The sequence below is a fragment of the Lepidothrix coronata genome, unplaced genomic scaffold (assembly GCF_001604755.1).
Source record: "Lepidothrix coronata isolate B3197 unplaced genomic scaffold, Lepidothrix_coronata-1.0 Scaffold8, whole genome shotgun sequence".
In the NCBI taxonomy this organism is placed as follows: Eukaryota; Metazoa; Chordata; class Aves; order Passeriformes; family Pipridae; genus Lepidothrix; species Lepidothrix coronata.
In genome coordinates, this window is record NW_016690188.1 from 7677367 (window position 1) to 7690935 (window position 13569).

Genomic DNA, 13569 nt, shown 5'->3' on the forward strand with positions numbered 1-13569 from the left:
CTTCTCGTATCAAGTTTCTGTTATTTCTTTGAACACTTATTTACAAGAATGAGCAAGAAAATGGCAAAAGATTGGCTGGGTTGAATTAAAACCCTAAGTATTGATAATAAATAAAAAACTAATAACTTCAGACTTTATCCTTTACTTATTTGAGATTTTGCTCTGATAGTTGCCACGGAATCAAGGCTTTATGCTACTGCCAGCAGTACAATTCTTCAGATCATATAATTTGGTAATTATTATTAATAGGGTCTGAATGTGAAAATGTTTAGGTTCTGTTCCACGGGTGATTGTGCCAATAATCAATCCTTGGCATTGATCAAGACGCAGGCTTATCTCAGGGCTTAAATGGGGACAAAGCTGTTTTTCAACCAGGCTGAGGGCAGTGTTGTATTAAGGTACCTGAGCTGTAATGGTATGAAGGATGGAAATTGCCAGAGGCTCCATCAAACTTGCGCTGCTGTAGAGGGACCAAATTCCTCCCAGCTACTTATCCCAGCTCATCCTGACTCTGCGATCCAGTTACTTACCCTGAGTGCAGTTTTTCCTGGTACATTTCCATATATTTTGCACAAAGTGAAGAAAATACTTTGGAATCAGAGTTTTCACATTCATCAAACCCATCTTTCATGATGAGCTGTAAGCCAGCAGAGAAACAGGACAATTAACCTGTGTTAAGACCTTGAGAGTGTGTATATTTAAAAAAAAAATACTCTCATTTTTAATGTTAATAAATATATTCTGTTGTTAAAGTAACTAGTCCTCTAATTAGAGCTACAGGGAATATTTTCTTGCTTAATGTATCTACTTTTTATGATGTTATTATAATAAAAAACATTAAAGCAACATCAAGTGAGATGATAGAAAAAAGAAAATTAAATATGTTCTTTTATAATATTTAGATTGTAACTGTTGTTAATAATAGAAATGTCAAAGTGGTTATTCACAAAATTGAAAGTAGAGAAACTCTTTATAAAACAAATTATGCTTTCAGTGTTGGCAATCACAGTCTTTGATGTGCAAAAATTAAGAATGAAAGATCCAAGTTTTATGAAGAACTTGAAAATTTAAAATGCCTATTGATATTTTAAGTATTTTTTGCTGTTGCTGTCCTGTAATGCAGAAAGACAATGTGTTCTGGCTTGTCTGAGGTTTTTCTTGTGCTTTACAGAAATGCATTTTTAGAAGGTTATGTACAGCAGTTTCTCTACACATTTCGCTATTTCTGCACACAAGAAGAGTTTTTGCAGTTTCTTCTTGATAGAATCAGCAGCACTTTATCCAGGTACAGTAAATTCCCATGGAAAATATTATCAAAGCACAGTTGAGTTTCCACCAATAACAAATAGCTGTTTCTCAGAAGTTCTACTTATTTAAAATGAATTTTTATGTTTGTTTTTTTAAGACTCTCTTGACAAGTGAGAGTGAAATTAGAGCAAGAGCTGCATTTGACAATATGCTTACTTCTATTTTCTTCTGAATTCCGAGTCTTACTTTTATCAGTTACTTAGTAATGGGTAGTAAGTAGAACCACAGCTTTGTTTCTATAGAGCCAGGGATTCTAGAAACATGAAATGTAGGAAATTAAGATAGTACCGTCAATACCAAATAATACTTGTGGGGTTTTTCAACACTTATTTTTAAATTGCAATTGGATATCAATTTTGGTGTACTGAGTGCTTTTTTCTTCTCACCAGTGCAAGCCTGGATCCTTCCACATCACTTACCAAAATATGTAACCGCAGTTTCTACATCCTGCAGGCTTGGATTGAAGACTGCTATAGTGTAGACTTTGCAACAAATACTGGTCTTCTGTGTACCCTAAAAGAATTTATTTCTTCCAAGGTAAGTCAGAATTTCAGTAGTTGCTTTCAGAAAAAAAAAAAAATAAAATCAGTTTTGGTATATGTAAGGTTTTGATTACAAGAAACTGTCGTAAGTACGATTAAAGTAAATAAAAGAAAAATAATGCTATCTTTGACAGTCATGTTCAGTGTGTCTTCAGTGTTGTGGCTTGTTTATAATTTATGGGGAATGGAGTTCAGTATTCTGTTAACCTATTTGGCATTTCCAGGTTGCTTCATTAAATGGCTATGGTGAGAGATTGTTGTCATTGCTTGAGGATGCTTCTGCCAGGAAAAGTGGCAGTGCTGATCAGTGCTCCAGCATGGACAAATGTGAAGAGGAAGGTGAGGAGGGCAGAAAAACATTACATTCCCTATGTAAAAAGCTCTCAGAAGACGTTTCCAGAAAGGTATGTCTTTTCTTCAGATTGCAGTGTATGGAGCACATTTCCATATATTCTGTTGTGACAAAACCAGAAGTGTCCAACTTAGAGTCCAGACCACACATTCACTAAAAATTATGTACGTGTGTTTTAAATTTTCTTTTGAAGATATCTAAGGCCCAAACAGTTTTGTAACTGTGAAAATAATCTTAAGACTTAATTACTGTCAGCTATTTCAGCAATAGTAAATCAGATAATCAAGATTTTGAAAGTTGAACTCTTCATTCTTGACACTAGCATGTGACAGTTACTAGGAAACCTTTACCCCCTTGTCAAACATCAATGTTTTTTATTAGGCATAGGTCTTTGTAAGATTATAAATGCAGGAAAACATCAGGAGCTGAGAGGTTTCCCACTAGAATTTCAAAGCTTGTAGCAAAAACTTGTCTAAAGTTCTGTCTGTATTTACTATTTTATACAGTGTGCTAAAGTCCTAGAAGCCAGAATATACTGTAGGCTTTTCCTGAAAACAGATCTCTTTACGGACTGACCAAAATAACACGTGGAAGTCAAATGTATCAACAATGTGCCAATTGAATTTAGAATCCTGATAAAAGTGCAGAATTCCATTGGGTATACTGTGGATTCAGCCAAAAAAGGGCAAGCAGCAAGACAAACATAGACATTTCTTATTGTCACTACAACATAATGATACTGGAAGACAGAAGAAGGGAAAAGAATGGAAAACCAAGTATTTCTTGCAAAGGAATGTTTGATTCTAAGCAAAATGGATACAAGAAATAATGAAAAGTAAAATATATAGAACTTTAGAATATAAAACATTTTATGACAACAAGCTTGAATACACAGTGGTTTGTTATAAATGCTGATTGTTGATTGAGATCTGGCAACCTCCTGCTCAGACTCATCAACTGTGCATATTATATTAGCTTAAAATAGCAATGTTGAGTAAACCACTTAGTGTCTGGTCTAACCTTGAAGATTAGCTGAAGAGTTCTGCATCTGCAAAGGTGCTTCACTTAACAAAACATTCCTGAAAGTTACATCAAGGGGAGACCTAGTGTTTGTTTTAGAGAAGTTGCATCCTTGCATTTTTTTTTTTTCTACAGAACTTCTACTGGAAACTATCCAAAGGTGTGGGACCAATTGCACAATATCAGAGAGAGCGACTGCACACCAGTTCACCAGTTTCACCAAAACTATGCAATTTAACAGAAGCTAAAGGGGATGCAGTGGAACCATATCTCTTAACAGAGTACAGTGCACAACAGCTTTGTTGGCAGCTGACATTACTGCAGCAGGTACAGAGGTCTAGGTTTATTTGGAAATAATACCTGTCTTCTTACTTTGCACTCAGCTTTCTTTCTCTGTCATTTACCAACTGTGTTTCAGGCTTATTTCATACTATTTTATAAGACTTTGAATTAAAATAATCCATTTTCCCCATAAAATCTCTACAGTAAAATTTAGAGTGACTAATGCTATTCTTAGGCTGTGATCCCTCTCAGAAATTTATGAAGGTGGGGTGGGAGGGGGACACAGTCTGTCATTTTTATCCCCGAGCATTTTAAAAGGATTGTTAGACCTAACAGCAGATATATCTTGCACTTTTTCTTTAGGAAGTATTTCTTAAGTGTCATCCAGTACACTTTCTAAATTCAAGAGCACTTGGTGTTAAAGACAAATGTGTTGCTGTGCAAAAGTAAGTTGCTTAACTGCCCTTCTATTCTGTTGGTGTACAATAACTTACCATGTTATGCTTTTAATACAGCCAGAAAGAGAGAAACATTTTAAATACTTAGTTTTGGTTTGGTTTTGTTTTTTTTTTACAGATGAGATAGCCTGTTTATATGTTTTTTTTTAATTTCAGGAGATTTTAGCCATGATGATGATGATGATGATATGTATGTACCTATTCACATACTTGTATGTGTAAGGTCACATTTGCAAGGTGATTTCTTTGAAATCTAAATCAGCTCAGCCCAAAATACTTCTAAAGTATTTGCTTCAAAGATTTCATTTTTTGTCAGAGAAAAAATGTAATGGATTCTGAAATAGGATCCTTGATCATGCATGTGTGTATGTATATAAAATCTCAAAAGACAGTTATGGTCTCATAGAACAGCTGAGGTTGAAAGACACCTCTCAAGATCATCTATTTCAACCACCCTGCAAGGTCAGCTAGACCAAGTTGCCCAGGATTGTGTGCAGTTGGAATGTGAATGGAGACTCTGCAGCTTCTCTGTGCAGTATTCATTATGTACTGTTACATAAATGAGTTATCAGTATTCAAAGATAAGTAAGAATTTTCCTGTAGTTACTAGAGTGATTACCAACCTATTTAAATTGCTTGCTCATCAGTAATTATTGTTTTCATCCAGCCACATGGACTTCATTATTTTTTATTATGGTCTACTTCTTTCATACACAGTGGATTCAGCTAGCTTCTAATTAGTACTTGTTAATTGCACTTCCTGTAGTAGACTTTTGTGTCTAAAGATAGGGAATGAACTTCTAAAGCAACTCATCTTTTACAGATTATTCAATGCCAAGGCTCAGTCAACTGGTTTATACAGATTTTGGGGTTCAGTCATGGGAAACAAAGCCTGTGATGCCACTCACTAGGGATCAGGCTTGATTTCTTATGTGGCTGCAGTTTTTAGTGAGTTTTGATTCCTGGCTGTTACTTTGTGTCAGATTGGATGGTTTGTTTTATTCACTAAGGAGTGGTGAAGGTGTATTTATGTATAAAAATGTATACTGCATATGCTTATTTTTTTATCAGATGTAATTATCTTGCAATTATAAGGAAGAAAAAGTAACATGGCTTACTATGTACATTACAAAATATTATAAAAAGACTCCAAGCAATGCAAAATTATTTTAAATGGTTAGAAGTTGGTCTCTTCACAATCAAGATTTTCTTTAAAAATCCAATATCGGCATGAATTCTTTTTGCTTTTTTTTTTCCCATATTCTCCATAGGGCAGTTTCTACTGAGACAGTTTCACTTAAAGTCTGTAATCTGTTTCTGTCGAAGTGCATACAAGACCAGTATCTTCTGCAATTGTTAAGAAATGCAGACAGTATCAGCACCTGGGTTGCTGCTGAAATTGTAACATGTCACACAACTAAGGTTCGTCATTGTTTATTATTAACTTTTAAATGGTTATTTATTTTTTATTATATTTGTGTTGTTATACAGCAAAGCTACAAGCAATACTCTGAAGTACACCTGTGAGTGGGCACTTAACAATTTGTTTTGTTGTCACAAGGAAGGTCTTGGATGTTTTCTAGTAGCAGGTGTCAAAACCTAACAGAATGTAAGAAATGGGTTTTCTTAGGAGAATACATGTCAAACTTTATCAAGGACACCTGGGTTACAGAAAAGGAAAAACTTTGTGTTGCAGGGAATTGTTACTACAGTCAACAATTTTGATAAATTGAAAAAGAAAATGCATCTCTTCTTCCTTCTCATTTAATTTTATTATGTAGATTTACTATGTATATTTATTATATATTTATGTATATATAGTATACTTTAATTTTTTTTTTCAGCGGCAGGTGAGCTTGCTGTCAAAATTTCTTCTTATAGCAAAATGCTGCTACGAACAAAGAAATTTTGCCACTGCAATGCAAATCCTAGCAGGCTTGGAAAATCTTATTGTACGACAGTTACCAGTAAGTCTGGGACTCTGTTCTGTAACTACTTTGCTTAATATAATCTTGCTCCCATATGGACATTAATGTGAAAAACAAATTTTATTTTTTTTTATTGTAAGGCCTGGAAAATTTTACCTGCAAAAGTAGCTGAGATAATGGAGGAACTCAAAGCTGTTGAGGTATAGTATAAAGTATTTAATGTAAAAGTACTTCTTTGGGGTTGGAGAAGATGCAAGATCTGCTTAAATGGGTGCCTCTGCAGAATGAATACCACAATTATTACTTTGTATTATGAAGAAGATTTTAAATTGCTTTAAGTCTTTTTTACTCTTCATTCAAGGGTTTACTTAAATTTTAATCTCAGGATTTCTGTAACCTTTGTCCTGTGGGACTAAAAGTCAAAGACATTTCAAAGGAAACTAAAACATTAGATACACTAGATATGCATTAGAAGATTTCTGTAGGAGCTTTGTGGCTATAGTCTGTTCTGAAAAGTCTTAAACGTTTATTTTATCACAGGCATTCTCTTATTGACCTATAGAATTTTGAAACATGGAGTGAAGTTTTAAAATGCAATTTTGGCTGAAATTTAGAGCAATTAAAATGAAGTATGAAGGATCTTTTGATTAAAGTTACTTTCTTTATTTCTGTACTTCAAAATGTTTACCACCAGATTAATTTATGGTGTTGTCTTCAATGCCAAAAGTTAATGTTCAAGACAAATAAATAGGTGTTAAATACATGGAGAACCTGTAAAGCTTTCACTGATACTTAATGTGAGATTAATCTGTGTGCATTTTGAAACTAGGTGTTTTTAAAAAGTGACAGCTTATGCTTGATGGAAGGAGACAGATTCAAAACTCTTCCAACAATTCCATCAGCCCATGTTTTGGCTATGCACGTCCAACAGCTTGAAACTGGAGGATTTACAATGACAAATGGAGCTCACAAGTGGACTAAACTTAGGTAATTATTTTAATTATGTGTAGATCACCTAACTTTTTTGATTAGAGTATTGTCTAATGGGATAATGAGAGCTAATGCAGCGTTTCACAAGTTCAGTCATTTGAACATCTAACTAAAAGTACCTATAATATAGAAGAAAATGCTCAGAGCTTTTGAAAGTTTGCTTTTTTGGTTTATGCTTTTGTTTTTATCATCACCAAAACAAACTAATCTTTTTTACCATATTCTCTTGTAAGAAATATTGCAAAAGTTGTGAGCCAAGTTCATGCGTTTCAAGAGAATCCTTATACATATACACCAGATTTCAAGCTGCAGTCTTACCTCAGACAAAGAATAACTCGTTTTAAAGATGCAGACATTTCTGCCTTGGCAGCTGACAACTGTGCCAACTTCCACCAGATACCAGCAGAAAGACATTCTCGAAAAATTCAGGACACACTGCGCAGGATGAAAGCAACATTTCAGTAATTATTTATGTTTCGTCTGTTCTATTCCAAGTCTTGACTGTAAAACTGGATTAAGTTGACTTCATTTACTGGACCAATTCCCAAGAAAATACTTAAGAGAAGTGACTTAAAGTACCATCTCAAGTTGAAATTATTATATTTCTTAACATGGAATTATGAAATGCTGACTAATCAGATTTGAATCACAGATCAGAAGAATAAAAATAGACATAAAAGTAAAGAGAGTATAGGTGAAAAGGAGTATTACTTTTGTCACTGTTCTTTAGCATAAATAAATAATTAGCCTGAAAACAAGTATCTAAAAAATACTGTGAAAATAAGTTAAAATTACACTTCTGTTAAAAAGTTGAACCAGGAGAGTTCAGAGTATAGTTCATTAAATGTTGAATATATTTTTATATAGACATAGTACAATTATATTCTGTCACAGTGTGCATTTAATTCATGGACACAGATCTTCTGTTATTCATTGACTGTTGGTGTGTCTTGCTTTTATGTTGAGTATTATGAAAACTACTGACTTAAATAATTGACTGTCTATTTCTTGAAGCATACTAAGGAAGGAGAAGAATGCTATCCTTCAACTTTTTTTTCTGTTTTTTTGGCTTTAATGTCATTAGACTAACCTATTTCCAAATGAAAGTAAGATCTGAATCCAAGTAATACCAGTTTGTTGCTCTGCTTCTGCACTCATGGCATTGTGAAGACAGTAAATGTGAAATTGTTTTTTTAATCTGTATTTGGCATAAGAGTCACTTTGCCAATTTGTGTATGTCTGTATGTGTGCACATTTGACTACGGCTTTTGCTTCTGAGGTTGCTTTTGTAGTTGCAGCACTCCAGCAGCATTTAATAGAAGATAACTGTGTGAAATTTGGATCTGCAACTTGTAAAACTTTGGTGCTAACCTAGTCATAGAGCTTGTAAGACCTTTTAAATGGCAATGGAATGGGTTGCTATTGCTAAAAAATTTGTTGAGCTACCCAGGTTTATGCAGAGCCAAAATGTTAAGGCTATAAAGTGGTTGCAAATACAAGTATTTCTACCAGAGGGAACAATGGTAGTGTTGAAAGAGAGGTAGGGAAGGGCAAAAAACAACAAAAAACCCTCCAAAATAAACTGTCCTGAGAGTGATTTGCATAGAACTGTGTTTAAAAACTTAAAAAGAAAATATTTTCAGAGATGGGCAGATATGAACTAAGTGTCTTGTCATGTGTTAGTGATGGAGAAGCATAACAATGTTAGAAATGGGAATGTGCACATGTGTAGTATTTTGCAAATTTTACTGTTGTATTTGACAGAAGTGCATGTGCACATGTTAAATTGTAGCTTTCTCAATGTTTAAGAGGAAAGCATCTCCTTTTCTCTTGTCAATAACAGCAATATATACATCACAGGCCTCTCTCATCTTTCTGAGTAAAAACAAGGTATGTCAATGCTTTCCATTAGATACCTCAGTTACTTTGCCATACTAATACAATGATACTGACTTTTGTCTCTTATTTGTTTAAATACTGGAGATCTCAGTCCTCAACAGGGTTTTCTTGCGTTTGTTCTACTTTTAATACGATTTATTTTGTTATTTATCATATGTAGGTTTAGCATGTCATTAATAACAGTGTTCTGACTTATCCTTAAGGAAGTAAATTGTGTTGCTATTTCTCTAAAAATTGCCAAATGTGAAATCATTTAGTCTTTATCTCCTATCTTTATATAATACAATTATTTAAGAATGTCAATTACAACCTTATTTCCAGACATATTTCATATATTTTATCTATGTGCATTTATTTTAAATAATTGTTTTTATTAGTAGTTTGGTTTTCTCTCAATTAAACATTACCATTCACTTAAAGCCACGCCTTGCCTTTGAAAGACAGTGAAATTTTAAGTAGCATAAGCTTTACTAATGTAAAGAACTCCACAAAACTTGCATCACATGATCTTAATAAATGCATTTTATATAGTTACTGGTCAGACTGTTGAAGTTGCTTTTGTGGATTTTCTTACCATTCACATTTTGCACTCATGAGAATTAATTCATATATTTCTTACAGTTTTTATCAGGATATAAAGCAACTACTATATCTACAAAATATTATGTTTATTCCATGACAATAACTGGTGCTATACAAGAATTTGAAAATCATCTCATATCTTCTGTATAACGCTTTGGTGTATCAGACCTTATATTGCTATTTATGCATAGTATTGAGTTATGGTACTACTTTGGGGTATTCTCATCCATCAGACATTTTAGATTTTGTATTTAGGCACCACCCCACAACAACAACAGCAACAAATATAAATAGCTATTGGAAAAAAAAAATCACTCCTTTACAAGGAAACTCGTTTATTTTTGTTCATGAACACTGGTGTATGCACATCTTGTATGACACAGATTTCAGAATAAAGTTACGTCTAGCATATAACTGTACTGCTTATTTATGACTAACAAATAGTAAGAGTTGGACTAAAGTTTTCTCTCTTTGTAGGTAATGTCCTTTTAAAAGAAAAACCACGACAAAACACGTCAAAGAATAAGTTCAGTTCTACCTAATTGGCAAAATATTATTGGCATCAAGTAACTGTATTGCATAAATTGTATGCAGTCTGGCCCCATGCTTCCATTCCAATACCAAACTGGAATTTTGGGGGGAAAAAATGGAATTTTTTCTTTAAGCCAGAATTGCCACCAGCTATCTTAGCTCTTCTTCATTTTTTCTGCATTTCCCTGATCTTGTTTTTGTGCTTATTTTTCAAACAGTGACTCGTGGAGTTCTGAAATGAAGTCTGCTCCTTGGGAATCTTCCCAGTTGTTCTGTGTATTGGTGCTTTTTGTGTGTCCCTTTGCAGGTGTCTGTCCCCAGGATCCCTTGGGTTTTAAGGCCTCCTGCCAGAGAGCTGGAAAGTGTGTCCTAGTTATACTAGCTCCATTTGAAATCAGGTTTCCAGCTCTAACACCTCCAGAAGCCTGCCAGGAAACAGGGATTAATTAATTTGGATCCTATTAATTATTCTGTTGAATCCCAAACAAAGAAGCTGGGAAATCAACTTGGATTCATGATTCTGACAAATTTCTTTCTGTGGAAAACTTCCAACCACTTCTAGACTTTGCTTTATGTATTGGATTGGTTTCATAAGCATTGCTGAGACTCATCACTTCTGTGAGTACTGTATGTGATTTGCAAAGATTTAATACTTGAGGAAATCTGTTTGTATATTAAAAAAATAAATAAATAAGCTACAGTTTGAAAGCAGGAGAAGCCAACAATTTTTCATATGGTTGACTGTTTCAATCCTTGATATTCTGATGAGGGAAAGAGTGCAGATAGACTGGTTTTCTCCCTCATAAATATAATCCAAAGCATAACCTTGTTTAAATTCCACATTGTGTTCTGTTTAGAGCTAGCTTTTCCTTTTTTTTTTTCCTGAAAGTCTTTTTTTCTCAGAACATGCTTTATAAATAATTATTTTTAAATGATGTTGAGCTTTGAAGGACCCTCAAAGCATTGGAAATTCAGACTTGAACAATATTTGAAAACTAAAGTCCTGTAAATCAAGCTTAATTGAGTGGTCATCTTTGGGATTTGCCTTATTAACAGATATTCTTCACCTATAAATGTTTTTGCCTTCATTAAGTTTACTATAAATGCAAGAAATTTTCAGACAGTCATTTTAACACTGCCTCCCACTACAATTTGCATTATAAAAGTGGTTTGGGGTTTTTTTCCCCCAAGAGATCTTGTAATAATTTTAAGTACCAATAAATTACTAATTTGTGGTGGAATATTCCATTGGGGGAGTTTATGTGATTTCATACTCTGATAACCCTCTAAAGTACATGTGAGAATGAACAATTTCAACTTTCAAGTTTCTACTTAAAAATTCCTGCAGCAAAAAGTTTGAAGAACGTGTTAATGTGACTGGTTTTAATCTATCAATGAGTGACAACAGCCCCTGTAAGATTAGAAACTTTAATTTGCAGAATTGTCTCCTCTCCCTTTGCAGAGAGAGAAGCTCTTTAGTTCCTTCTATGTTTGAAGAAGGCTTTTAGCTATTATGTGAAGGGTCTTTGTAAACGATCTGAAAGTATTGCAGGACAGCTTCAGCCTGCAATTATTTTAGTGTGCAGCTTAAAATAATAGTGATAGTTCAGTGTCTCACATGCAAGTGGAATTGGCAGTTGCCACATTACATCAGGCCATTGCAGTAATCTAGTCTAGGATCTGGTCTTTGCATCATTCTATTTATTCTTTTTTAGTCTGATGTAAATGATGCTTTTGTAACTTGCCTAAAAGGCGGGAGTTTAATTATTGTCTTGTAAACCTGTCCTGTGTCTTAGCTGTAAGATTATTTAATTTAATTCTTATGCTAAGGATGGTCTCGTTCTGATGTTGACATTATGTAGATTTCATACACAGTGGATTTAGACACTAAAGTAGATACTGTGTTTTAAACTGGTAGAATTCAGTTCAGAGTACTGGACAATTTGAGTTGCTGTTACCAGAGAGACATAATTTGGAAAGCTTGACTGGGCATGGGTGAGCCTAAGCATCACAGTCATAATTGAAATCTCTGCAAATAGATGTTTATTTGTTGTCATATCTGATAAAACTCATAAACAATAACAGGAGTAAATTATTCACCTAAGTAGCAGATACTCAATACTTTTTTTTTTTGCAAACAAGGTAGTAGAAGAGGTCTAGGAAAAAAAAAAAGAAGGTGCTTAAATGACAGATCCACCTTTTTTTGGATAACAACAGAATGGCTGACAGTGGCTTGTTACAAAAATGCAAGGTTGTGTCCAGTAAAGGCCTGAAGAGGTCTGCCTGCATTTGGAATTACTTCATGCCTTCAGTAACATGCTCTGGTTTGTGTGGACCTCTGCAGGCAAGCTTAAGAATGCGATTAAAATTTCAAATTATCTTGACAACTTGGAATAATGACACACAGTAAAATAAGGCATGTTACACAGATATATGCAAAATTCTGGGATAATCAACTGCACAAACATAGACTAGGATTACTCTGGTTTTTTGTGGAAAAGGGAGGGTAAAGAATAAAGTCACTTATACTGGGGAAGCAGTGTCTTGATATCCCCTTGAGGTATCTCCTAATTCTCTGTTTCCTGATGCAAGGAAGGGAAAGGGCAAAGGACTTGAAAATAAAAGACTGAAAAAGGACAGATGACTCCTGAGATGAGTATATAGATCCACAGACATTAGCAAAGTAACTTTTCTCCACAAAGGTAAACTGCAGGTCAAAGGTTGAATGATTCTGTTAAAGACCATCATTGGGATACAAAATCCCCTGAATTAGTTTATTTAAATAAAAGATAATTGACCAAAAGACTGAAACCTAGAGAAGGATGTGGGGAACTCAATAGATTGCCAAACACATAAGTTGAGAGAGCTGATGAAATACTGAATATCTTAGGCTGCATTTAAAATTGCAAGGATGATGTATTTTAAGTGTCACAAATAGTCCCTGATTCTTTGTTTCTCCAGACCAATGGACATACTGAATACACTGTGCTCACATCCCTACCCCTACCACCTGCTTACCCCTCTGATGACAGCCAGGATGTGATTTGCTCTGAACCTGGTGTGAGCACAGTTTAGATATAACTGTGTACATAAGCTAGTGCTGGAACCATGGGGAATAGTCTTACTATTTAAGATTTTACAGTGTTTAATAGTTAAACTAGTTGAAAATCTGAATGTGGAAAGCAATCAAGATGAAAGTTACCATGAGACAACAGAGTTCATGATTCAAAGGGAAAGAAAGGGATGAAAGAAGCAGAATAATAACACTGGGCTTCAAAAGAGCAAACTTCAACAAACTCAAGGAATTGGTACGTGAGGTCCTGGGGAAGGAATTGAATGGCAAAGAAAAATTAAAGAGAGATGAGAGTTTCTAAAAAGATGTCTCTAAAACAGGCCATAATTTAAGTATAACAACTGTCTATCCTCATGCAAAGAGAAGAAAACTGTGGCTGCATTAGGGACTCATCAATGACTTAAAAAAATATACTGAAAAAAAGTAGGAACAAGAAGGCTGCATTGTCAAGAACAGATATAAAAGAAGAGCACAGCAGGTTAGGAAGAAAACTGGACAGACAATGCTTTTGTCAGCAAGGGAAAAGCAAAACAATTAAAATGAATTCTTAAATATTTTCTATTATTCAATAAGAACTCTCTGCTTACCGGGAGAGGTGAATAAG

General features: G+C 34.3%; 1 protein-coding gene across 6 annotated transcripts in view; it reads left to right on the plus strand.

The window, feature by feature from the left end:
* KNDC1 (kinase non-catalytic C-lobe domain containing 1) overlaps positions 1-13569 on the plus strand; it is a 72232-nt gene that overhangs the window by 50192 nt on the left and 8471 nt on the right. For 3 of the 6 annotated variants that reach the window (XR_001873014.1, XR_001873016.1, XR_001873017.1), the window contains 10 exons: positions 1172-1285; positions 1698-1845; positions 2075-2254; positions 3358-3549; positions 3868-3950; positions 5234-5384; positions 5807-5929; positions 6031-6090; positions 6720-6877; positions 7114-10510. Coding sequence is in view for 1 of the 6 variants with exons in the window: in XM_017804126.1 (XP_017659615.1) it covers positions 1172-1285; positions 1698-1845; positions 2075-2254; positions 3358-3549; positions 3868-3950; positions 5234-5384; positions 5807-5929; positions 6031-6090; positions 6720-6877; positions 7114-7345 (1441 nt within the window). In the remaining 5 variants the exon portion in view is untranslated. Of the gene's footprint in view, positions 1-1171; positions 1286-1697; positions 1846-2074; positions 2255-3357; positions 3550-3867; positions 3951-5233; positions 5385-5806; positions 5930-6030; positions 6091-6719; positions 6878-7113; positions 10580-13569 lie in introns of those variants that run through there. The other 3 variants (XR_001873015.1, XM_017804126.1, XR_001873018.1) reach the window with 3 other exon arrangements.